At 38.1% G+C, this 27,631-nt stretch overlaps 2 protein-coding genes and 1 long non-coding RNA gene across 4 annotated transcripts; 2 read left to right on the forward strand and 1 right to left on the reverse strand.

Moving 5' to 3' along the window:
* Nucleotides 1-2,637: 2,637 nt before the first annotated feature.
* On the forward strand, nt 2,638-7,769 carry LOC143882856 (uncharacterized). Of its 2 annotated transcripts, none has more exons than XM_077386253.1 (8): nt 2,638-2,960; nt 3,626-3,959; nt 6,075-6,146; nt 6,230-6,297; nt 6,365-6,515; nt 6,628-6,708; nt 6,812-6,901; nt 7,289-7,769. In XM_077386253.1, exons 2-8 carry the CDS (start codon nt 3,708-3,710, stop codon nt 7,370-7,372), a joined length of 798 nt encoding a protein of 265 aa, XP_077242368.1. In that variant the 5' UTR covers nt 2,638-2,960; nt 3,626-3,707; the 3' UTR covers nt 7,373-7,769. The 2 variants fall into 2 exon arrangements, with proteins under 2 accessions (XP_077242368.1, XP_077242369.1); XM_077386254.1 differs by lacking the exon at nt 2,638-2,960 and adding an exon at nt 3,389-3,516.
* A 1,668-nt stretch (nt 7,770-9,437) lies between these two features.
* Nucleotides 9,438-18,450, reverse strand: LOC143884342 (sialyltransferase-like protein 2). The gene is made up of 12 exons (XM_077387850.1): nt 18,227-18,450; nt 17,992-18,065; nt 16,032-16,121; nt 15,711-15,788; nt 14,931-15,031; nt 14,544-14,736; nt 14,356-14,446; nt 14,211-14,275; nt 11,771-11,925; nt 11,587-11,668; nt 11,364-11,473; nt 9,438-9,959 (listed from the first exon to the last, which is right to left on the reverse strand). Exons 1-12 carry the CDS (start codon nt 18,312-18,314, stop codon nt 9,770-9,772), a joined length of 1,317 nt encoding a protein of 438 aa, XP_077243965.1. The 5' UTR covers nt 18,315-18,450; the 3' UTR covers nt 9,438-9,769.
* Nucleotides 18,451-24,515: 6,065 nt separating this feature from the next.
* On the forward strand, nt 24,516-25,334 carry LOC143882860 (uncharacterized). Its single transcript, XR_013252321.1, has 2 exons — nt 24,516-24,792; nt 24,893-25,334. It is a non-coding gene; the product is annotated as an uncharacterized LOC143882860 (long non-coding RNA).
* Nucleotides 25,335-27,631: the final 2,297 nt, after the last annotated feature.

The raw sequence follows: 27,631 nt of genomic DNA on the forward strand, positions 1-27,631 counted from the left end.
GAATAAATCTTGCCTACTCTCTCTCTGCTTGTAAGATGAATATAATTAAAATTGGACATAGGGTAATAAATAAAGGTTACTTGAAGTTCATGAGATGATGGAAGATGATGAAATCAAATGAGTAAGAGGAAGATCTACCTACTTCATTGCATGCACAATAGAATTCCTAAAGTAGTTTGGGAGGTGTTCTACCAAACCAACCCATAGAAATATTCAATGAAATAAATCTCAAATTTGTCATCCTCATTGACCACATCCATTTCCCCTTCACACAAACAACTTTGTAAAGGACGATATGGGGATCATCCAAGATTATTTTTGATTCACCTGAAAAATAGGGATTTGCTAGGTAATTTTGTAGAAAGCCATTTCCCGGCTTACTTCTTCAGGAAAGAACAGCCGCCTCAGTTGAATTAGTGACCATTTACTAGATCAACGAATTGCATAAATACGAGGATGAGCAAAGATTTTTGCTTTTTTCTTTTTTAGATTTTGTGAATATGTTGTCAAAGATATATATTTTTTGATCTTCTAAGATGTTGATGAATCCGTGCCAAAGAAATATAATAATAATGATAGATACAAGGACCCTCTCTATGCAAGGGCTAAAGAAGGGCCCTTGAATAGATCCACATCATTCAGTGCAACTGAATTCAATTTCTCAACAGACTTTTAAAATGATGTGGCCCTTGCATAAAGAGAGCCCTTGCATCTATCATTCCTCTATACCACAAAAATGGAAGTAATCAAAATCAAAGAAGATCTAACTCTCCTTTTGAACATTCCTCTCAAATGGGCCGTAAACGTGTAAGTAACATACAGCCCCCCAAACACTCTAAATCACGACTTTAAGGCCCCCTTTGTTTTGGATTTTGAGAACCAATTGTGACTCCAAAACTGATTATTTGACTCAAAATTAACATAATTTTAAGCCCTTGCTTTTGATCAGATGCCTGACCTTATTGTAATACAATGTGGCTAATCACCAGTACGAACCTGTGGTTTTTTCAGATGAAAACAAAAGCATGTACAGCCAATCAAGAAAAGCCACATGTGCGGTGCAGATTGGGTGAATCCGATTCAAATCGAAGCAACAAATAGGAAAGAAAACCCTGCCTAAACCTTACTTTGAAGGCTGTTTCAAGTGTTGAGTAAATTCTAAAGTTGGATGCTACTCCATTGTAATACAGTGTGGCGCCTCCACTATAGCATAGTTGGTCCCACCTTTGATTGATTTTAACCGTTTGTTTTATAGCCCTTGCTTTTTTATTGCCAGTGGCCAAAGAATACGCAATCATAATGTCCAATAAAGTGTACTCTCTGTCACTGAATGGACGGTTTGGATCAATCAATTTACAATAGACATAAGAGAAGTGATATATTTACCCCCTTTTCTTGCTTTGGGCAGCCCCCTCTAGTGTATTTGTGTCTTTTACATTAAAGGGGGCTTTCCCAAGTAACAAAAATGGACGAGCATATCATTTCCCATGATATCATCAATCAGCATGCATATGAGGAGGGCCCAAGTTAAATGCAGGCAATATGCTATTGATTAAAGTTTGTGGTCCATTCCAATCTCCACCGTACATTTGCATATCATCTGGTGGGCCCAACATGGATGGGTTATAGTATAAAAATCTCCTCCATGAGATAATCTCAGAATATCTGACGGCATGGATCCGCCAAGGGACACGTGTACAATTGTAGAACGATCAGGTCCATGAATATTGTTGGCCATCAGAAGAGCGGCCTATTACCATTGATCCCATCTTCATTTGATGACCTTTGATTAAGCACGGCGAGAAAGAAATCAAAGCCGTTGATTTTCGTGTATGAAATCTTTGTTCCGCCTTTTTAGACCTGGACCCACAGTGGTCACCCTCTACTAGCCCATCAAATCATCAAGTGTCTGGATCACCGAGTGTTACATTGATTCAAATCTCCCAAAATTCCATCCAGTCTACGGTCAGGACTGTCTGAACGGTGAGACACTTTATTAGGGGCCCACACCAAATGACCAGCTCCAATGGCCTTACGGCTACCAATTGGGCCCCACTCATAATAAATTGGAGCAGACTATCTACTTTGCTACACGAAGGAGGCTACTGATACCAGCACCACCATATTTTGATAATTGCACGAATCCAACTTGTCTTTTCTTTCTAATTGGCTTTTGACAGCTTTATGGCAACTGTAATGTGCTTTGAAAGCTGCTCGACTAATAAAAGACAAGGTGATTTAGTGCAATTATCAAATATGTAGTCCCAATATCAGTTCGGAAAATTTTCTCCGCTCACACAAACCCATCGACAATTTTCCCTCCGTGCAATAGTAGCTTGTCTTCTAAAGATCCTCTTTCCCTTCTCGCGATAATTTGGAAGAATAAAGACGGTTTATCGCCATAAAAAAGGGCGAAGTTATTTTCACCCCCTCTGCTGTACTCACTCGCCTCACTCTTAATGTGATTTGACGTCAAATAGCGTTAAAATTGCCCTGTGTTCACGTCATCAGGGGCGTATGTGTACTGCAGGGGTTGGGGGTGAAAATATTACTGCACTAAAATAAAAAAAAGGGCAATAGTTGAAAATTACTAAACGGACCCTACTTCTCAGTAAGTTGATTTGGAAACGAGAAATTAAGATTTATCGGAAGCTTCGGTTTTAACGGTGAGAAAGAAGTGAGAGGGTCGTGGCGAACGTGGGTTTTCCGTTACCGTGGCATCAGACCGTCTCTTCTTCCACCAATCCATCCCTTTCTCTCCTTTTTTAAGTTCCTCTTTTACAGATTTAAGAGAGAGAGAGAAACAAACAGAGATTTAAGAGAGAGAAAGTGAGTTTGTGTATTGTATATAAATATCTATCAGTAACGACACTCCATCTCTTGCTTCCTCCCAAAACTCAGATTTTGAAGAAACCCCCTCTTCTCTCTTTCTTCCCTTGAAGAAATCCGATCCCCACCTTGTAAGTTTCTTATTCTCTCATCACCCCTCTTTTATTATCTGCTCTCATTCTCTTTTGTTTCTTCATTGTTTTAGATCGATAAAGCTATCATCTTTCCTTTCTGGGTACTTTTTCTTTTCTGTTTTGCTAATTGGGTTTTCTTTTTTGTTCACAAAGGTGCCTCTTTTTGTTGGGTTTTTGTCATTTTATTCTCGTTTCTTGGGTTTTTTTTTTTAAAAAATATTTTTGTGGTTGTTTTTTGATTGTTGGGTTTGGTTTCTTTTCTGTTGTTTTGAATGCAGTTCTATTGTAGTTTTTGGAGTTCTTTTTTCTTTTGGTATTGGCTTTTGCTTTTCCTTTAGGTGGTTGGTTGGGGTTTTAATTTCTGATACAGTTATTTTCCTGTATTTTTCTAGTAAAGGTAACCCTTTCATTTATTCCTTTTTGGTATTTTCCTAATTTTGTTGAGAAAAGGTGATTTTTTTTTTCATTTGGGCATTACTCTTTCCTTTGTTTTGTGTTGATGTTTAGTTCTCATTTTGCTGCAATTTCATCACTGCTTTTACCTCATAAAAATGTAATTATCCCCTTTTCCCTTCCATGGAGTGTTATGTTTTCCTTGTTTTTTTATTAATATTTGAATGTTTAACCCAAAAACTCAGCCTTTTTCTCTTTTTTATGATCAGATTTTGTGGCGAAAAGGAAGGGATTGCTCCTAGGGCTTGGGCCTGTGATTGTCTTTTATTTTAGTTTGTGTGTTATTTGAAAATGGGCGATCATTTCGTGTTGCTGGTGGATCGATTGATCACTGAATCTACCATTGAAGCTGCTATTGAGAGCAGAAATCAGTCTCAAATCGCTGCGGCTTCTGCAATAGAAATCGAGACTGAATTTGCTATGCAGAAGAGGAATTTTGGTTGTCCTTCATCACCTGGAAAATTGGTTGAGTGTCGGATTTGCCAGGACGAGGATGAAGATTCAAACATGGAGACACCCTGTTCTTGTTGTGGCAGTTTGAAGGTAAATTTTAGCTTTGATTTCAATAACTCTTTTCCAAACGTTCTTCTGGCCCTGTTCGTATTAGATTGTGTGACAACCGATCGTGAGCCCAAAACTAATTATTGGACTCAAATTTATGTTTAATTTTGAGTTCAATAATAGATTTGGGGCTCACAATCGGTTTTCACAATCTAAAACGACAGCGTCTTAGTCGATGTATAATTTTATCTATTTAATCACTTGGCATGGTTGTATATGATTCTTAAATGGGTTTGTCTGAAACTTAAGGTCCTTCTTGGGTTTGGAAGGTTGGGTAGTATCTTGTTACGGGAATTCATTTCACCTAGCACGTTCCTTTTAGGTGGGTAAATCGAGGCAGTATATTAGTTAAGAGATTATCAACAATTACAAAGGGGTTACATAAAGAGAAAAGATTAACCCCCTCTGAAAAATGGAAGGAGTCCCAAAGTCCTTTGCCTGCAACATAGAACCTCTGCGGGTTTTCATATGTTTTGGATGTCTCTGCTGAATTTTGGGGCTGCAAAATATACATTATGGTTGGTTTGCGTTTCTCTGTCATACATGTTCTTTTGATCAGACTTGGTTCCCTGATGAGTTCAAATTTTGTTGAGAAATAATGCAACAGTTATCAGATGCTAAGAATGGTATCTGCGCTCCCCAGTGACGAGCGTTCGAATCCCCCCTTGCTTACCCGATTCGCGTGGTATCCGGGTGATTGCGTGCATCCGTAGGGAAATAGTCCTACCCCCGAAGGGGGTGGGGACACCCTTCGTTACCAAAAATAAAAAAAAATGGTATCTGCGCTCCCTTGTTTTGATAGTGGCCTTTTCTCTTTATTTTACACTTTCACGATTGGCTGTTGATAGTTTTTTGGAATTAACAGCTGATTTGAAAGTGTAAAATAGAGAGTACCATATTAAACAAGGGAACATGGATATAATCTACCTGCATAATTGTCTCATTTTCTACCTACAAGTCTAACCATATTTTTATTTGGTTTGCATGTGGAGCTTGAAAGCGAGTTCTGAACAAGTGGGCTGCTCCCATGCTTATCTCTATATGTAATCATAATAGTTTGAAGATAATAGCTCTGAACATAGGATATGAGCACAACAGATTTAAGATATAAACAAGTATGATTATCTGTTTTCCTCAGTATAAGAATTTCTGCATTCAGTTATAAAGACCGCCAGTTTCATTCGTCTCTTGAAGCCTAATTCTTTAGGATGAGTTTCTGATTCTGCTTTTGTTATTGGCAGCTCTCCCTTAAGGATGACGGTCTGTATAGTTTTTAACTCACCACTGTGGAGGCCTGTAATGTGTTCCAGTGTTATACTTCTGGGGCGTATATGTGTGTTTCATTGCATTTAGAAGCCTATGTGGAGATTGGAATTACCCAGGTTACCTCAATTTCATCTGCCAAATTTCTATGCATAAAAGGTTCCAGATTCTTCCTATTTGTGGGTCCTTTGTTCGTGAAAATCTGCTCTAGGGTATGGTGGCAGTGGCACAATTTAAACATGACGTATATTCTGGTCATACAATGAGTTATTCAGTGGTTTTCAGTTTATCTGGTTTGCATGAAGTTTGCCTGGACACTTGAATCTACGAGCATCACCCATTTTTGTTTGTTTGTTTGTTTGATTGATTGATTGATTCCTTTTAATAGTTAAAAAGGACATCCTACTGACCTAAATCATTGTAATATAAGCAATTAAAGATCAACTATAATATGTTTGTACCCACCTTGTCCTGGGATTATTCTATAGCAATGGTTATCAGCTTTCCTATTCTTCTTCTATTTTGATTGCTTTCTGGATTTTCTTTTTTGGATGAATTCCTAGTAGTGTGGCAAGTTAAATTGTTACTTCATTGACTCAGTTGCTTGTATAGCAATCCCAGTTTCTCGATGTGTAATACAGTTGTTTCTCAAATGGCAACAATGCCCATTTTATTTCTCTTCATGTTGGATTCCATCATTAGTTTCAGATGGTACCTGATTTGTCTAGTTTCTGTTTATTCATTTGTTATTTGTTATTATAATAGATTCTTTGGACTCTGGAGATGGAAAAAAAATATAAAATTATGCTTCTATAACTGTGGAATCTGTTGCAGTATGCTCACCGCAAATGTGTCCAACGATGGTGTAATGAGAAGGGTGATACGATGTGTGAAATCTGCCACCAGGTGATTACCTGTTATATTTCCTCGTTAAAATGCCACAAATACTATTTTTTACGTTTCAATTTGTTCCATTTTTCGGATTGCAGCAATTCAAACCAGGATATACAGCACCTCCTCAGTTGTTTCAATATGGGGGTATTCCTATGAATTTCAGGTAACTTTTGAACTATTTCTTTTTTCTCCTCAATCACATTATAATTAGCTTATGGTTCTTCTGTCAGGGGAAACTGGGAGATTTCCCGACGAGACCTGCATAATCCGCGCTTTATAGCAATGGTTGCAGCAGACCGTGATTTCTTGGATTCTGACTATGACGATTACTCGTCTCACAGCGCAAGAAGCATGATTTGCTGCCGTTCAGTTGCCGTAATTGTAAGTTCTTCAGTTAAAACGTTTGAAACCTCAACTGAACCAAAATGAAAGTTCGTGTGCTGATTGTTATCCAAGTTTGCTAAGCTTTCTTTCGCTTGTTTATTCTATGTAGTTCATGGTCCTTTTGGTCCTACGCCACACTCTCCCAATCATAATTAGCGGAGCTGAAGAGTATTCGTTCACATTATTCATAGTAAGGCTCGAGGAAGAATCATCATCCGATTTTACTAATCTATTACAACTCTTCTGAAAAACTGTTCTTTGCAACGTTCTAATCCCTTTTCATTCTTGAACAGCTATTGCTGTTAAGGACTGCTGGAATTCTTATCCCTGTTTATATAATGGTACGAGCATTGACTGCGATTCAACGCCGCCGCCAGCAACAGGTAGTTCTATTTTTCTCTTAAGGGCGTAAATTGGCCTTTGTTTGCAAACGGGTCATATTAAGGCCTATTTGGAATCCATTAACTGAGAAATTATATGATGGAGGGCCTTATGAACACATTAAGGCGGTACGATTGAGGTACCATCCTTGATATTTGATCCAACAGCAGCTCAAACATTGAGTTATTGTTGGATCAAATATCAAGGATGGGATGAATGAGTACCAGTTCATAAGGCCCTACATCATATAATCTCTCCATTAACTATATCATAAAACTATTATAAAACTTCTAAAACCATTTGCATATGAGATTAGATGCAAATAATCTTTCGAGGTATCCAAAGATGCAAGTTCAGATTCATCCATGATAGTATTCTTTCTAATGCAGGCGCTCCATGACTTATCGCTTACATCAGAAGAAAATGAGGAGTCGCAACCGGAGCCACTGCCACATCTCATACATGTGAACTGATGTGATGAGCTTCAGATTCTTACTTTCATCCCTGTGAATTGCTGCATATCAGTTGTCACTACTGTATGGACAGAAACACAGGTGCGAAAAAGATGGAAGATTTCCCTGATAACCAGCAAAAGTGTGTCATTCCTCTCCAAAATCAAGTAACAAGCGATCTTTCGATGACAGTTATCTTGCGATACATTGTTCATATGTGCTTCTTCAAGGATTCAGTAGTAAAGCTGTCAGATTCATACACTGTATATAATTTGTCATCGAAAAGTATCGAGGCATTAAAAGATGCCACTGTACATATTATTAAGAATCAAGGGATGGACCATTTGATTTAAAGAACAGAATGATCAGTGTGGATCAAAGAAAGCTGTAGTATTTAAGGTGAAAGTAGTTTTTTTTTTTTTTTTGGCGGGGCCGGTGGGGGGTGGGGGGTGGGGGGTGGGGGGTGGGGGGTGGGGGGTGGGGGAGGGGAGGGGGAGGAATTGCTAGCGTCCATAGCAAAAGGCATTTCGCGGCTGGCCTGTCGCATGTCAGAACAGCCACCTCATGAATGGAGACAAAAGATGTTGTCTTCATTCACGAGGTGAGTGATCTGACATGCTACAGACCACTCATTTCACGGCTGGCCTGTCGCATGTCAGAACAGCCACCTAATGAATGGAGACAAAAGCTGTTGTCTTCATTAACGAGGTGAGTGGTCTTACATGCTACAGACCAGCTGCGAAATGCCTTCTGCGATGGCCCCTAGCAAATCCCTTTTTTTTAATGTTTCCAGTCCTAAATTGCTCTTTATTTATTTATTTTTATTTTTAATCATTAATGGACACGATTTGAGCACAACTGCTATATCTGATCCTGTCCATTGGATCCATATCCTAATGTCCAAAATTATTTTGGATCCTGACCATAGCCAAAAAATCCGATGGGGCATCCTGGATCCAAATGGAGGGTGCCAATGTACAAAAATTCCCTACATATTTTCGTTTGCCCAAGCTGCTTTCCTCTTATTCTCAGGCTGCTTTCCGTGTTCCCTTTCTCTACCCTGAGTCATAAAATTGTCTACAGTGTAAATAGGACCAAGGAGAGTCAGAATGGAGGGTGTAATTCAAAATTGATCGTGACCTAGACCTAGGAGGTTCCGATGGATGGTGCTATTAGAAATAGATTGTGACCTGGACTCAGAAAGTAAGATTCGAAGAGCACTCGAAAAGGATCCAAACGATAAGGAGTCATGACCAAGACATAGATGGTGTTAGGGTAAAAAATCAGTTGTGGCCCATCAAATGTACGGTTTGGATCATTCTATGGTGTGGGTGGTACAGTCCACTTTGAACCTAGGTTTTTTTAGTGTATGTTATCCAGTGAGAGGTAATCTATAGTATAATGGGCTTGTTCACGACAGAATAAGAATCCTTGGATAAGTCGTTTATATAATTAATTATATTACTTAGATAATTTTATTTGGAATTAACTTGCTTGTTCACTACCATGGTATTTTTTACAAGAACAAAGGTTGAGGTGAATAGAGGAAACAAAGTCTATCCGAGGATAAACTCCTGGCTTTCTATCCCCTATTTGTTTTGGATTTTGAGAATCGATTTTGAGTCCAAAACTGATTATTGGACCCTCCATATTGGCCATTACGTTAATTTTGAGTCCAATAATCAGTGTTGGACCCTCCCATCTTGTCCATACCTAGCATATGTGAAGCACTCTATTTGTTTACCTAGAGTTAGAGCTGAGCAAAGAGACCAAAGAGAAACAAAGATTTAAGGGGTGGTGAGTGAGGAGAGCATGGGAAGGAGTTGGAAATCAGGGAAAACAAAATTCCTATTTTAAACATAAATATTTTTTTGTTGTTACCAACATTCATCACATGGCCACACCTCGTGCTCTCCACACATGGACATGGCCCTTTAAAATCTCTCACACCACGCCTCCCCCTACCCTTCTCTCACCTTGGGTAACCAAATATTTCATGGCTTTTTTTTTTATGGTTGCCAAACATGGCCTTTTATCTCAAAAAGTGAAGTTATAGTAAGGTTTTCCCGAGAAAACCCTAACTAGGTGGAAAGACCATTCCTGCCAAATTTGCAATTAACATTATGAGGTAACAAAAGGAATCCATTGGTTTCATCAAATGCAAGTGACAAGCACAAGAAAAGACAACAGAGAACAAAAGAGAAGTCGGGCTTTTGGAATTGAGTATACATATACCTTTCTGTTTATCTCATCTATTTTTCGGCAGGTGAATCGCGACCACCGAGCACCATGCCAAAAGAATGACTCAAGCAAAAACTTCATGCAATTGGGGAACCGAAAAATTCTCAGAAGGGTCATCAAACTCCCCTTGTGAGACCCCATTGGAACTTCTGAACCTTCTTCCTTGAGATCCAAATCCTATGGAACCGTACAAAGCATTCCATGTCCAAGACTGTGTTCCAGAGGATACAAAGTAGCACCTTTCACATACTTTTGATGCTCAAGAGCAGCCTTTCTGAGGGAACTCATCTTCCTAACCTTTCCCTTATCTCCCTTCTTGGTGATTGAACACTGACTGAGTGGGTCTTCTTTACCACCTCCAACCCTCCTGAGAGCCAAACAAAAAGGTCCAGTGTTTGCCCAATAAGATGCTTTAAATCGTGTAAGATACATAGTAATCAATGTGCATCTATCGTAAATGTAGGAACTAATATAGTGGTTTTTCAAGTGTAAGCATCACAAAAAGAAACAACTGCAATTACTGATAATATCAACATGTTTAATCTGTTACATATTGGTGGTGGTATATTATAGGTTTGCCACCTAAACCACTTGGTAATAGTGTAGGTTTGCCACTTAATAACTATCAATGTATCAATGGTAGTGGTCCTTCTTGCTATAAGAATATGAATTGGACAGTCATAGACTGGGTTTACCACAAAATCGACTAGTAACGGTATGTTGGCTGTTTATTTTGAATTTTGAAAATTTATTTTGAGTCCTACACTGATAATTGGGGTCAAAATTAAACAAAAGTGTGAGTCCAACAATCAGTTTTGGACAAAATCAATTATCAAAATCCAAAAAGAACAGGGACTTTTATCATTACTAGTGTAGTTCCTGAAATAAGCATTCAAATTCCAATGAGATGAGCACATGAGCACTTATTCTAGATCAACCCAGATTTTAAACATCTTTGATATCACCATGCAGGTTAGGTCTAGATCATATGGTAGCTGTGGTTGATGGGATGATTTCCAAGTCACACATCTTTGCCACCATTAGCTTCCTTTTTTTCTTCGCTGCCATTAGCTTTGAACTGACAAAAGCCCACAAATTAGAGGGGGCTCATTAATGACACAGTGGAGTGCAGGATTGGAGGGCAGGATTTTCTGTTATTTGCACCGAAATTTAGTTGGAAAAGAAACGGAGAGCTCATGATAGGAATTAGGAAGAATACTTGGAGAATGAGTCTCAGAGATCAAAGGTTTCAATTCCTACTAATTTAGAAGGGCCTTATTCTGGATCTCAGACTGATGAGTGGGATTTTACCATTCAAAAAAGTGGGATTTCTCATTTAAGCCTAAAATATAATTTTCCAAGAGTGATGATTTCTACTTTCTACTGCAAAAAAAAGAAAGAAAAAGGAAGCAGCAGTCATCTCCCCTCTGTTGTTTTCTCGTTTCTGATGGATGAACAACTAGAGAGAACCCAGAATATTCCTAGAAGACATTATCAGAGGATTATTCAAAATTCTCAGAATATATAATTAACAACTTTTTTTTTAAGTGATGTATACAATTAACAACTTGAACTGGTTTTTTTGTCAACATGATCTTCAATTCTATACTGTCAAGGAATCAGGTTCCTTTACGCCAAGAGGTAGAAGAGTATTTTTTTTTCATTGGCCCAGACATGTATTGCATGTGGGCCTCTCATATCTACATATCTTCTTTTACACATAAATGCTTTAAGATTATGCGGTGAAAAGTGGGGCAGATCAGTTAATTACCTTAACACTTTCTCTGAAGCAATTCCTGCAGCATGAAGCATGCTCTGGCTTGGTACCCAGTCAACTATGCGGTTAAATTTTGACCGCATTGGAGAGTGGATTCTTATAAGCTTAAGAAGAACATACAAGATAGGGGTATCAGAGAACCCAAAAAAAAAGTGAAAGAAATCATAACCAAAGAAAGAGATTTCAGGATAACAAGAGCAGGGTTTATAGGTCATACTCCCAAACACTCCATCATCTGGTAGTATGCCCTACCCTGAAGTGGAGTGTGCCCCTGTCTGGACTCCGAGAAATATCTAGTCCTGAAAGAAAACCAAAAGCTCCCTTGTCAGATAAAACTTGGATACAATTATCAGCATTCTGAAAGAAGATACCAAAGTACAATCTCTTTTTTCATTTTTTACCATTCCTTATAACCAGGATCCACGGTGAAACCATACATATCAACAGATTCACAAGCAGAGAGAGCAAATTCAAGTGCCTTTAACCCTGTTCCTTTTGCAGCTGAACCAAAGGATGCACCCAGCATGAGATATACGGGATTGTGTATTGGGACTTCCTACAGAGGACAGAAAATAGAGTCTGAAAATGATGGGCAAGAAAAAAAAACAATGCTAATTAAAGGAAAAATAATTCCCCCGAACCATTTTCACTTTGAGCTCTGATAAACTAAGGAACAGATGGAAATGAGCATATCACAGGCAAATGACATCAAGCACAATTACATGAACATGATGGCATGCAATCCAACAAGTTAAGATTGCAAAATTATTCAGCACATTCAAAACGCCGAAACAATGGATTACACAACACAACAAACTCCTCCCCCCCCCCCCCCCAATTTTAGTTTTCGATTTAGTTCTAATCAAGCAACAAAGAAAGCTTATAATTTACAGTTACAGAAAAATATGGCAGAGTTAGCTGAAATAGGTGGTACACTGGTACCCAATTCAAAATGTTAGAATGAAGTTTCAACCTACGGATCTCTATATGAAACTCTTCATGTTTACTTTCTGCAACCTATCAATTGAATGGAAAATGATTCCACATTTTACTGGTAGTAATGGTAATGTAGTGAAAAAATCTTTATCTTTTCTGAACACATAAAGGGACTAGTATATTACTAAGAAATTTAGGTACAAAATAGTCACATTTTCTGAAAATAGTCTCATTTTCTGAGTGTGAACTAGCATGCAGTGGAACAACCACTTCAACTGAACTAAGGCTAATGAAAGAGTATAAGAGACGCAAAAGTACCAAAAATAGCATTGACACTGGATTCTGGTTATATATTTTGACGTATAGGACACTAATAAAAGTTTGAATTTTATTAGTTTATGCAGAATGGAGAACATGCTGTAAATTTGAACACATGCAACGTAACCACCCTCTGGATCTCTTCTATTGCATTAGCCAATGTCCACAGATAATACGCCCCAAGGTTCATCCACCTGATGACATTGAGCGAGACACCTTTCACTTCAACTTGTTGAGGTCCCTAAGATCCATCTGAAGGATTCCCGTCAGTAAAGCTTGCACTTCCCCCTCATTAGCATCATTTTCACTATTGGCCCAGAGAAAGCCTATTTAGTATCTCCATCCTCATTTCGTAGAAGTTCAACTTAATCTGACTAGTAGCAGGAGGGGACCACCATGGAGAATGGGTTTGGTTTGAACAACAATTTTTTTGATGGGTCTGAACAACAATTTTACCCTCACAAATCTTAGGACAAGATTATTTCATAGAAGATTCAGATATCATCATAAAAACTAGAACAACTCTCCAAAAGAATGAATGATCATTGATATGATCCGCTGGTAGATACGATACGAATTTTTTGCCAAACCTTTGAAGACGTGCATGTTCCTTTCTTTCCAACTAACCCAGATCATAACAAGAAAGGCCAAATTCTAGAATGCGGCTCGGCATAGTCCAAGGAGCAAAGTTTCATGCTAGATTTGTTTGGGAAAACCCAAGCAATGCCAAACAAAATCAGAATAGTCTTCCATGAAGCCATGCCTCTATGCAAAGGGCGCAATGGTCGACAAAGATGATGTTGTGATGACGTAGTGATCAATTGTTATAATCTTGTAAAGGTACGAAGTCCAACCACATGCACAGACTCCTGGCGAAGCAAGAGTCCTCCAAATCATGTTTGTTGGCGAGGAGAGCACATTCGACACAAGATGTTGGCAGCCCCAGTACATTTTAAGCACTTTGGTCGTGTGCAATAATTTTGCTTAGAACTTTCCTCATCCGGTTCGCCAAGAACTTGGCCAGCACTTTATACACGCAAGTCGCAACCCACCAAAATTATAGTATGAAATTCAGGGATTCTAACTGGTCATTCAATTTTTGGAATTATAGCAATAAAAGTAGCCCCCATACCTTTTTCCCATGACAGGTCACTATAAAAGGCCTCAAACAAAGACATAATATCAACTTCATAATCTCCCATCCCACCAGCAAAACTGGAAAAAGGTGAGGCATAATCCGTCTGGACTTGGGGTCCTCTCTCCTTTCAAAGAAAAAGGAATGGCCATCACTTCCTCTTCGCTAAATTCCGCTTCCAGCTAATCATTGTTCGTATGATCAAGCTAGTCAAAGAAAATCTCATCCAATGTAGAGAAAATACTTGCTTTAGTAGAATAAACTTCAGTTCATATTCTGATATTTGCCAAAGGATGAGAAAAGAGACGAAAAGTTTAAGAATTTTCAGTTTGGCAAGTTACAAAATTATGTGAAGTATTTACCAACAGTGAAAACTATAGCAAGATGCCCTTGCTCCGAAAGAAAATAAGCTTCAGTTCAGGATATATTAAGGAAAGAAACAGCAAACACACCCGAATCATTTTGTTCATGATATCATGAACTGTGGTTTTTATGATCAAGACCTCGCTCCCAGTTTCTGTACAATGCAAATCTTTAGCAGCATCCTTCTAGCACAGTGATATTGACCTGAATAGAAGTGGGGCACGCTCATCATACCATCTAATTCTGCAACTTTATAGAGTGCCTTTGCAGATCCTCTATTGAGAAGGCGAAATGTACTCTTTCTACCGACATACTTGGCATAGTTCTGCAATAAAACAAAAAGGTAAAAAGATGAGTTTTTTTTTTTTTTTTTAAAATCAACATCATAGCTATCATATCCAAAGGAGGATTGTTCATAAGACCTGGATCGGTGCACCATTTTCACGGACAACAGCATCATAGCCATCTATCTCTTCCCCAAAGTTTGTTTTGAGAAGATCACCTGAGTTACCAATTACAGCACACCGACCAAACTGTCGTGGCACAAATGGTGGTGTTTCAGGGAGTACCAGTGCAAGCTTCTCCAAGCAAAGTGTTTTATTCATGCAATTGTTGCTGCCACGTTGAGACAAATAAGATTAGATAAATCCAGCAGTAAATTTTTAATAGGCAATTAATTACCAATGCCAGCAGTCCTTCCAAAGATCTAGAATGTTGTATATACTATACTTTCTCATCAATGCATTATGTACATCCCATTGGGGGAAAGTTCTTTTGACAGTAGTAACCTCTAAATTGTAAGTACTTACAGAAGTATGCCCTTATTGATCCTACGCCACGCATAATCATCCCATCCATTGGGCAAAGCATCAATGAAGTCCTTGGTCAGTATCGTTGTACTATTGCGTACCTGGTCAATTTGGACCACTAAATAGCTAACTAAACACATAAGTGAAGAACAGTAACTTCTAAAAGAAAGCAGGTCGTTCTAAAGATTTTGTCGTTGAACATAATGAACGCAGAGGCAAACTGAGTTTAATGGCAGAAATTGACAGCCAGACTGGCAAGAAATTAATGGGAGCATTAATCAAGCTGAAGAAAGAAACATTTAGGGGTCATTTGGATATGCAGATTTTAGAATCTTGGATTTCCTCAAAATCGTAGATGGGAGACGAGAGAAGGAGACCAGCCGTTGTTTTCTGATTTCTTGCCCTTCTTTCCGTCAGCAAGAGAGTAGGAGAACATCCCATGTTTCCAGGTTTTAGAAATCTCAGGATGGGGGAGAGATTTCTAAAACCTGGATTTCTTATTTAAAATCCAAGATTCTAAAGAGAAGCAAAATGGACGGTCTCCTTCTTCTCTTGTCTCCCATCCAGGATTTTAAGGAAATCCATGATTCTAAAATCCATGTATCCAAACGGCCCCTAAAGGATTCTATACAAACTCGATAGGGATGGCTGTGGAATCAGGTAAGCATACTTGACCAGCATCAATACATGCCAGTAAAACAAGAATGTGGTGATTCATGGAGATGCTCAGGAACTATTTATGATAAATAAGATACAGAAATACAAGACCAGCATTCATACCTGTTCCCATGTGGCCACTGCTTCACAGAGATTAAAATCAAATGATAAGCCTTCTAGTTCTCCAGATTTGGGATCTCTCTGTTAAGATTTTTTGCAGTTTGGACAAAAATTAAGTAAACAGGGAGAATCTGTGTAACAAAAAGGATACTTTAGCTTAAATAATAAAAAAGAAAAAAGTGCCACAAGGAAACAACATTGACTGGACTTCACACTGATCACCCTATCTGTCTCCGAGTTATATAGAAGTGATTTTTTTTAACACTATCATGATATAACAAGTAATTCCATCAAACACAAATAAAATATAAGTGAAAAACATACCCACTTTGGCACTGTGTCGTTAGGAAACTGTATCGTAACTTCACAATAATCTCTTCCACTCAGAGCTTGTAAACCAAGCCCATTCGCATTCTGGACCATCAAACCATGCACTAGGTTCCATCAAAAACATGAATATTTACAACAAATCTTTCTCCATTCCAAACTTCTAGAACAATTTAAACTATTTCAGGGCAAGAAATGATTAATATGATCAGAATCATCTAAGCATGGCAACATTCAACATATGGACTGTAAAATGTTCTAATAAAATCTTGGAAAGAAAGCACTGGTATTGATTTAAAAAAGGACTTCATAGATACATGGAATTTATTTATTTATTATTTTATTTTTTTTAAATGGTTTAATTAAAAAGCTCGTGGTCCAATTGAGTCCAGGCCTAAGGACATTGTTGGGAAAAAGGTACGCTAACTCATTGTCCTTCTACCGTTGGGAGCGGGAGGTGATCTCTGCTATGTGAAACCAGCCCCGCGCATTGCCCTCCGCTCTAAGAACCACATTGCCCAAGCCTTCATTTGAGCAACATGACTCAACTGCCCAACTTAGAATGGGAGATTCAGAAATGAACACCTCGTGCCCTGCCAAACAGGACCAGGAATAAGTAACATGGAGTTAATTTAATTTAATGACTATTCTAGAGTCTCAAGTCTTAAGTATAATTCCAATGATTGCTACAGATATATATAAAAAATTGTGCCAATGTGTTTTAAATTTTTCTGACTCTTGGACTTAGTAGTCTGTATTGGCCAAATGGTTCTTTGTTTGCAAAGAAAGAAACTTCCACATATTGTGACCATTATAAGTTTTTGTAGAAGGTTTTTGCTATAAACAATTCAAAGCTCTAACACGAAGGATGTTATAGTAAGGGAAAGGACCAAAACTTACAGCAGTTCAACCAAAACCATAGATTAGTCGTTCAACCAAAGGCATTATTTATTTTCATAAAATAGTAAGAGAACAATAGAGAAGGAATCCACTTTGAAACCCAAATATCTACTCAGCCAAGATCCAAGGATGGCACTCTCATGTCGCAGCATATTCCAAGAGCCAATATATCCAGCTTTCAAAATGAAAAGGAAAATATGAACAGAAATAGCATTTTGAAGATGAATAAGAAAACATGATGACAGTAATAATTTATTTCAAGTATGATAATTTTTAGCTTCTTCAACATCAACGATTAGTATCACATTGTTTTCAAACTGAACAGGCCACATCCATTTCACTAGTTTTCAAACGTTAACGATTCTTTATCTTGTCGGTGATTAGTATCACATTATTTTCTTTAGTGTTTAAAAGCAAATACACTAGCACAAGAACTCGCCTAAGTAAAACTGAATTGAATTAGGCAAGTTAATGATATACTTGTGCTGTCAATAAGTTGGATGACTCAGCAAGGTTTTTATTGATTTGGGCAAAAGTCAAAACAGTTTTTGATCAGGTCGGTAGGGCCAAAACTGAATTGACACAGGTGAGTCATTTTTCCCCGATCGAATCAAGAGTTTCAGCTACCCACCATCATTCATCACCTGCAACTACCCAAGATCCTCATTTCAACCCCTCCTCTTCCCACCACCTACTATGCCTAAGGGGCATAGTTTTAAAAAAAAAAAAAAAAAAAAACAGATTTCTATAAGATGCAGAATTCTATAAGAATACTGCTTATTTATTCATGAAAGTCACTACAACTCCTAGGTGACTAGGTCTTTTATTAATGAAGACATCATTTAGCACCCTAAATTACTCGTAACCAAATTACGACATAAATTATACAGATGGAACATTGGGAACTGGATCAAATAGATTGCAACATGTAAGAACTGATATGATCGATTCATTCCACATCTGACATGTACGTGAACTAGATCCGAGTCCGAACTTGGAAGCATGAAATTGATAACATTCGAAAAAAAAATGAAGAGATTTCAGGACCAAAACTCACCACACATTTCCTAAAACCGCTCTGCAGGGATATCAAAGCACTCAAATCATCATCTGAAACCCTAATTGTCTCGTCTAATAAGCAAATCAAGAGAGATAGATAGATCAGGTTCAAAGCCCTAATTTCTAGAAAAGAACATCTATAGAATTCGATTGAAAAGAAGCAACTACGAATTAAACAACCGATTTTTAGAGAATTCGATACCATACAAAATCAGAAGATCTGAAAAACTTACAGAAAGATGAGACTCCAGCAATATAGATGAGTATCGCGGCAAGTCCAGAACTCAAAGCAACAACTAATCCGAATTGCAATATCTTCATCTAACAGAAGCAAAGATCGGACGAAGAAAACTAGGGTTTTTTTTATATGAGATTTTGGAGAACCAGATCCACTTTTTTAAAGTCGAAAATGGAGAGAAGGGGTGGAAGGTTTAAGAAAAGGGAGAAAAACAGTTTCCGAACGGGACTCCGTTTTAGAAATAAAGATGAAATACACAGGACGTTAATATGACCAAAATACCCTTTTTAAAGGGTTAGATTTTCCTCCTTTGCCGTATACTTTTGCAGTTGGTACTTCGTAGTCCGAAATTATTTGATAATTTTCTTCTAGTTTCTAATTTAAGGTCTCTAACTCATAATTCCAACACATCATGTGTTTTAACTGATTAAGACCTTGCTTACTTAGATTCTGCTGATTGCGCTTATTTTCGTCTGGAAAGATTTACCTATCCAAGACTAACCATGCACACTCATCTTCAAAACATAAGTTCGGGTAGCTCCTACATTCTCTCTTTAAGGTGACTGAAGGATCTGAGGTCCTTCAACCAAAAATACAGGTATTGATATCGGGCATTTTGCTTGTGTTTGGACTTGTTTTTCTGCTTACTTTATGGTGTAATTCAATTTTTAACCTTCTGAATTATTTCATGTCGGACCCATGTATTACATTCTAAATTAGATTCCGCTTATAAGAGTTCGTTTTGTGTCAAATCAATGCCTTATAGGCCCGTTTGGATACCTCATATTTTGGATTTGGATTTGGAATTGAGTTTTAAACACAAAATGAATAGTTCCGCCAGCTCATGTTGAGGGAGACAGAGAGGGAAGGGTGTACTTCCTACTGGAGGGGAGAGGGTGAAGGACACTGCTGTGGATTTCCATTTACTTATTTCCACAACATATTTGGAAATCTAATTTTTTCACTGTCAGTCACTGATTTGGAAATCAAAGGATTTTATCCATATCCAAATCAAAACACAAGAAGGGCTGCAAATGTGAGAAATCCAAATCAAAATCTTCTCGGCATCCAAACGGGCCCTATGTGTTGATTTTTTTTCCTCCCCATCTTCTCTTTTGTTTTCCTATTCTCTTCTCCTAGCCCACACCAAGCCAGCAAGTGCTTTCCATGTTGTCTCTTTGTGCTCCTGCCTATGGTGAAGGTAATGCGTATGATGATTTCATTGGTATTCAGTCACTGTTGCTGTTTCCAGCCATAATCAGTCCTGACTCTTATTCCATTTGTTAAAAAATTCCCCAAGTCAATCATCAACTCGCCTGAGTTGACTCACTTATAACTTGCCTGACTGAGTTTTGCCATACTAAATCAATCAAAAACTCCTTTTACTCACCCGAGTTAGTAAAAAAGTTGACCACATCAATCATGGACTCGCTCTAGTGGACTAATTTTTACCTTGGCCGAGTTCTCATACGGGTTAAAGTTTTTTAACACTACTATTTTCAAAGATAATTATTTTCTACTTGGCTGTTGTTCACTGAGAATAGTTTCGTGGTACATTATTTATTTCTTAGATGGAGGCAATGCTGCTTCTGAGGATCCTAACAGATGAACAATTAGTAATGGCCGGCAAGCTTTTCATATCAGCTCTTTTTCTTTCCTGAATGGCTCTTTTCATATCAGCTCTGTTGATATGATTTTTCTGATATCTGAAGGGGACGATTCCTATTTTGCTGTCTTCATGAATAAGTAAAACGATGACTCTTTATATTTCCCATAAGAAGGATACACAAAGATACTTGTGCAGCTGAGACCCTTGGTACTAGCAATTCCATGTGATAAGTTTTTATAATAAAATATTTTCCTGTGTCTGTTTCATTAGCTAAATATAGACATTTCATTATTAGAACATTTGATTCATCTGGAACACTACTTCATGAACCATTCTGTTATTGTTTCTAGAGATTGAAATCTAAACATCTCTGTAATACTAATAGTTTTTATTGTTCTTAGGTGCTGTTTGGATTGCAAGAAAAACATTTTTGAAAGAAAAAAATTTCTTCTCTCCACGATTTAGAGGGAAATTATATGATTATGTTTAATTTAGAGGATTATTATTATAAATTGAAGGTCCCTCTAAATACATATTGAATAGGGTTGTTTACTTGTTTTCATGTGTGAGAGTAGAAAATTTTTGAAATATTTTTCCTTTGCAAAATTTTCTTGAAAATTCCTGCAATCTGAAAAGGGCCTTTAAAAAGTCACCAGTATTATACTCGAATGTCAGTCATACAAAAAATGAATATTTTTATAACTAAATTTTTATGAGGTAAAATAGCTACACAGCTTGAAAATTTAAGGTATTTAATAGCTACAACAAAATTTACATATAGAGAAATTTACACATATTAGCTACTATTTCAAAAAAAAAAAAGAAGAATATATAATAGCTATTAAAGAAATTTACATTTATAAGGTACTAATATTTAAGGGAAGTGATATATCCATCCCTTTTGATTACTTGGGACACCCAGCAGCAGTGTACATGGCAATCAGCACCATTGAATCCTTCTAACGTGCAGTACATCAGTACCTCTGTAGTCATTTATACACTGCTACTAGGTGCCCTAAGTAATCAAAAGGAGTGGATATATCATTTCCCATATTTAAAAGGAAATTTTTCATTTTTCCTCGAGGACCAACTCAGTAGGCGGTGCAAGTCGTAAACATTGGATTTTGTGGCTACATTTAGGTCACAATCTGAAATAATTTAGTACCTTAGGATATGGATCCAATTTAGAATTCGAACCATCTGGATGCATTGACACTCCTATTCAAGGTATTTGATTTGACATGACTTCTTCCAATCTGAAAACAAATTGCACCCAAAGCAGCATTAGATAATCTTGAAAAGCATTATATAAACATAATTTAATCCTCACAATTAGGCTGCTGCCGACTATAATATTCAATAGCATTTAGTATTATTCTTATTTTATATAAATTTGTGACTTAAGTTTGTCAAAACACGTGTCAATATCATTATTAAATGATAATCAAGTCACCTTATAATGTAAGATTATCATTATTTATAAATAAGAAAGGGCGCTGATATTCCCCCCTTCCCTTTTGACGGCTGGCTAACGTTAAACGTTAGGATATGTCACTTTCCCACCATTTGACCTCTCTCTCTCTCCACACACAACAGAACAGTTGGTGGGCCCAACAGAAACTGTTGGTGGAATGGTGGGCCCATCTTTAAACAACGTAGGCCCCGCCCATACCACCGTAGGATAATCCAAACCGTCCATTTGACGGGCCATAAACGTAAATAGGTTGCGTCCCAAAATATCATTTCCATGGGCTGATCCTAGCCCTCCGATCTAAATAGAAACTACATCTTATGCAACCTCTATAGATTGTAGGGTTGTAATCATCCTATGAAAATGATTTTTGGGGCACAGCCTATTTACATTGTGGCCCATCAAATGAATGGTTTGGATCATTCTATGGAGTTGGTCGTAAAGTAACATTAAGGCCCGTCCACAACATAGGACGATCCAAGCCGTCTATGGTTTGGATAATCCTACGGAGTTGGTCGTACAGTAACATTAAGGCCCAATCGTAGGCCCCATCGATTTTTTTCTAATTGCAGCGTACCGTCCACAACATAGGGTGATCCAAGCCGTCCATGGTTCGGATCCTCCTATGGTGTGGTTCGTACAGTAACATTAAGGCCCAATTTAGGCCCCACCCATATTTTTGAAAATGAAGTGTACCGTCCAGACCATAGGATGATCCGAGCCGTCCATTTGATGGGCCATAACGTAAATGGGTTGTGCCCCCAAAAGGGTTGGCCCATCAAATGAATGGTTTGGATCATCTTGTGGTCGTACAGTAACATTAAGGCCCGTCCACAACATAGGATGATCCAAGCCGTCCATGGTTTGGATAATCCTATGGAGTTGGTCGTACACTAACATTAAGGCCCAATCGTAGGCCCCACCGATATTTTTCAAATTGAAGCATACCGCCCACAACATAGGATGATCCAAGCCGTCCATGGTTTGGATCATCCTATGGTGTGGTTCGTACCGATTTAGGCCCCACCCATATTTTTGAAAATGAAGTGTACCGTCCATACCATAGGATGATCCGAGCCGTCCATTTGATGGGCCACAATGTAAATAGGTTGTGCCCCAAAAATCATTTCCATAGGATGATCACAACCCAACAATCCATAGAGGTACATAAGATGTAGTTTCTATTTGGATCGGAGGGCTAGGATCCGCCTATAGAAAAATATTTTGGGACGCAACCTATTTACGTTTATGGCCCATCAAATGGACGGTTTGGATTATCCTATGGTGTGGTATGGGCGGGGCCTACGTTGTTCAAAGATGGGCCCACCAATCCACCAACGATTTCTGTTGGGCCCACCAACTGTTCCTATTGTGTGTGTGGAGAGAGAGAGAGGGAGAGACCGGTCAAATGGTGGGAATACGTTAGCCAGCCGTCGGGGGCGGGGGGGATATCAGCGCCCATAAGAAACCGTGTAATACATTCAATTATTAAGAAAATATTTAAAACATTAAGAGGGAAATGACTTACTTATTGTTCACTAATCGACATCATAGATGCAGAGATATGATGTTTTACATCTTATCGAAGAAAGTGAAAAAAAAATTAGTAAAAACAAGACCTCGAGAAAAATACCCCTATTTTGTGCTTTAAAGCTATTGCTCCCGATTCCGCAGGGTCTATTTCTATTTGGTTGCACCAAAAATCAGGATTTTATGGGAAATTGTGGCCACCTTTCGTGGCCACAAAATTTATTCATGGAATATTAGCTTATTCAGTGGTGGGAGGAGCAAGGAGGATGTGAGAGGGAGAGAATTGAGAGGGAATGAGTGAGGAGACAGTGAGAAGGGCTGAAAAATAAAACTAGTCAAAATAAAGATTTTTATTTCCTTTTTTCAGCCACTTCGGACCATCTCCTTAATCATGCATTCTCAATTCCCCTCACACCATCCCATCCCCTCTCACTACTTGCTAAACTAGTATTCCATGAAAAAAAGGTAGCCAAACATGGCCTTAAAGTAGGACTTATTTTCCTTTTACTAGTGCCATTTGGTTGCCATTTTTCCATTTACATGAGAGTCTTTGTCGGCTGCAAATTTTCCAAATGCAGCCCCTTTTTTACTGTCTCACGTTTATCCGAAATCAGTTGATAAGAGAAAGTAAAAGACAGGGAATCTATTTTCCTTTTCGTTTATTTTACATCCTGGGCCCGTTTGGGTGTAGTTTTCTTTTATTTACTAAGGAAAAGAAAACAGGTTACTATTTATTTACTTTTCTTTTTTCTCTTAATTGAGAGGAAAGGAAGACAGTAATAAAAAAAAGTTTTTAATAGTTGTGTATTTTTCAAAAAGTACTCTACAGACCAAACTATAGGATGATCCAAACCGTCCATATGATGGGCCACGACGTAAATAGCTTGTGCCCCAAAAATCATTTCTATAGGATGATCCCGACCCTCCTATCTATAGATGTTTCTGTGTATCCTCTATAGATAGGAGAGTCGGGATCATCCTACAGAAATGCTTTTGAAGGCACAACCTATTTATGTCATGGCCCATCACATGGACGGTTTGGATCATCCTATAGTGTGGTCCGTACAATACGTTTTGAAAAATACGCATCTATAAGGGCTTTCACCGTATAAAATCTCATGAGAGAGAGAGAGAGAGAGAGAGAGGACCTGTCACCTGGTCAAACATTTTGAATCGTTCACCTCAGCACTCCTATGGCCCTATCTAGTCTAAATTGTCCATCACTAGAAAACAAAAAACCCACAGATACAACCGTTTTATATCATAGCCATATTCTAAATTCATTTATTTGGACATTTGATTGACTATCTATAGTCTATAATAGACCGTCAGTTGTCATTTGTTTTTTACATGGAAAATTTTTATTATGAAAGTTTTATTGGAAATTATTGTCCCAAATAAAAATATCCCTGTTTTAAAGGAAATTTGAAAACATACTCTAAATTGGATTTTTTTCCAATAGAATTTATTTTCCATGGAATTTTTTTACACCTCATGTTTTGATGGGATGGCCCCTACCATTTTACACCTAATGCCAATGAGCCAGGACGCAGGAATGCTAGTTTCTATACTATATTTTACTTCAATAATTCATATACAACAAGCTGTAGTGTCCAACACGTTTTGGAAAGTCATCGAATTTATTAACTAAAATTGAGGCAATGATATAATAATTTGCCCCTTTTTCTTCCCCGGGCCACCCCCTTAGTACTCAGTAGTGTGAAAAGAGTAGTGATAAATAAATCCACAAGTGGGTGGCCCTGGTAAGAAAAGGGGGCAAATATATCACTTCCCCTAAAGTTAGTATATAAATCAAGTGTTAGGTACATATCTTAGAAGAGTATGGCCTCCTCTCTACCTCCTTGCTGTGGTCTCTATAGAAGACCACCATCTCCTTTGCAAAAGGTTCGAAGGCCCCTTCATACAAGAGCTCAAAGCTCAGGAGACAAAGGTAACTTTGAATTATTTAACTGACATAGCTTTTAACTTTGATATTTCTGATGGAATAATCATGTCTTAATTAATTTTATTTTTCATGTTGGGTTTGAAAGGGAAGCCGACGAATATGGTAGATGCTAACTTGAATGTTCTTAGAGAGAGAATAGAGAAATTGAGGATTGAAGAAAGGTCACTGCAACAGTATAGAGGTGGTGCCGGGTGGCGTTACCAATCTGGGTATGACGGTAAACTCAAAAGAGCAGATAAACTATCTGAGTTAATAGAGATTTCAGGTATAGTAGCTGGAACTCTTGGTTTTACGGTTTTTAGTGGGACTCTATGCCTTTGCTTGGTTTCCCTCGTACTTCATCTGAGTCAATGAAGTGGAGGTGAAAAGATTTCCTCATGGCTCGGCAGTTTCTTTTTCTTTTTTCATTTTTGTTCCTATATCTCTTCCAAAGCTTGTAAATAAAGATTGGTTTTTTACTAATTGTATTTTGGAGAAATATTGTTTTCCTATGGGAGGAAAAAAAAAAGAGATAGGGTAAGTTTAAAGTTTTGCACAAACACACCCAAGGTGGGTTATTTACTCAGGCTTTCGTACAAGGACTATTGTGAGGCCCATCTATAAGTTTAAGTCCGACAGGCCAAACATGTGTTAATGTGTTACTGACTTACTGTGCTCCTTTCGGGGTTCGTGTGCCTGCCCTGCTTGGTATATGGCCCAAAGTTCTAGCCTATTGGTTAGACGCCACTGCATTAAAATTCATCCATTGATCAAACGGATGGGATCTCACCAAACGGTTAAGAATTTTTTAAAGTGGGCTATGGTGGGCCCTACTCTGCTCTCTCTCTCTCTCTCTCTTTTGAACTTTGGAGTAATTTTTGACAACTACTAAAGATAAGAAGGTTTCTAGAAAAAAAAACGAGAGCCTCTCTCGTGACACGTGCGCAAAAGACAAAAAGGGGCATGCATCCCTAAAAACATAAAAATCACTTTGAAATTAACCAAATCAACGGTACTCTGAGGTCTCGTACCAAAACTGGAATCCAATAGTCTTTATCTTGACACGTGTGCAAGAAACAAAGAAGATAGCTCCAATCTCGAGAAAAGCCAAAAAAAAAAAGGTGAACGCACCAGCCCTACCGGTTTTTTATCTAAAATTAGAGTATGACGTAGAATCCTTGTCAGTTGTCAAGAGGAGGTTTGAAGCAATGGGTATTGTTAGGAAGCCAACCAAGTGCCAACAGATACAGCTATCCATCTCTTCCAAATGTCAACTAAAGCTTTGAGATTGTATTTTTTTTTTTTCATCTAATGGCCACAGAGAGGTGCCAGCAAAACGGAAATCAGTTTTAAACGATAAAACAGAAAAATAACATGGTAACACGCGTAACAGATTGATAAGATGGCAACACACGTGCAGAGAGAGAGAGAGAGAGAGAGAGAGAGAGAGAGAGAGAGAGATATTATATGATGATGAATTGGAGTTTGTACGATGGAGGTACTGTTGATATTTGATCATGCTGTTAGATCAAATATCAAGTATGGGATGATGAGTATGTGTTTATACACCCATTCGTCATATAATTTCTCGAGAAAGGTATATGTAACAAGAGATTTTATAGGGTGTCGGGCTTTATATTCCAATATTTTACAAAAAATTACTTTAGGGCGCGCTGCACAGAATGATCCAAACCGGCGGTTTGAATCATCCTATGGCGTAGCCAATACATTATTTTTTGAAAAATAATGGACTATACGAGCGCACACCGTATAAAATCTCATCACTCATCAGAGAGATGTTGCCTTTATTTGGAGGAAGATTTTTAAAGAATTTAATGCTGCCAAAAAAAGCTATTTCAGGGAGAAAACTGTACTAATAGAAACTATGAAAATTTTGAGGGAATCTTGTAGATATGTTTTAATCTAAACGGTTACCAGTAGTTTTCCCAAAAAAAAAAAAAACAATTAAAAAATACAAGAAATAAATAGCATAAAAGAGGGCGAGGAGGGGCGGATCCCCGCTTTACCGGATGAAATTGCCAGCCCTATTCTGCGCATTGTTTATACACTTCGGGGAGAGAGAGAGAGAGAGAGAGAGAGAGAGAGAGAGAGCATAAAAAGCTTATATGATCTTATATAGAATATAGATATGGACCATCGAAGTTGACACTGCAATAAACCCAACAGGTCCAAGAGACAAAATGAACAAAACAACAAAAACAAAGAAATACACACTGCTATACTTCCTATAAAGAGACCTTAAAAGCATACCCAGCACATAAAAACAACCCCCAAACAAAGACAACCACCAAATTCTAGTTCTTCTCCTTTCCTCCTGAATGAAGACCATCAAAGTATCCTTTAGGGTCGCTCTCAAAACCTGACCTCGAAATATTCCCATTCCCACCTGGAGCTTTCATTGCATCACTGTGGCCACCACCTCCCCCAGATTTTCCCGAATTTCCACCTCCTCCTCCCCCAATAGCAACACCTTTACCCGAATTTCCGCCACCACTCCCACCACCTTTTCCAGAACTTCCACCACCTTTGCCACCCATTTTATAATTGATTAACAAGCTTATCTAAACCACTTGAGCGAGCGATGTTTCTTTGCATTGGTCTTACGAGTATATATAGAGGTTCAAGCCGAGGTTCAAGCCTTCTTCACTACTTTCCAATTCCCCAAACTTTCTCGTAAATTAGCATGCATTGATGGACGCAATAAATGAAGAATTTGAACGTAGTCCAGTTCTCGAGTTTCTTAACTCTGTAGAAAGCTGTTAGGGGAGTGAAAAACGCTTCGGAAAACGTTACATAACACTTCGGATTTTGGAGCAATTGAATG

This window comes from Tasmannia lanceolata, unplaced genomic scaffold, assembly GCF_043159265.1.
Source record: "Tasmannia lanceolata isolate RefF3 unplaced genomic scaffold, GAP_Taslan_0.1 ptg000008l, whole genome shotgun sequence".
NCBI lineage: Eukaryota > Viridiplantae > Streptophyta > Magnoliopsida > Canellales > Winteraceae > Tasmannia > Tasmannia lanceolata.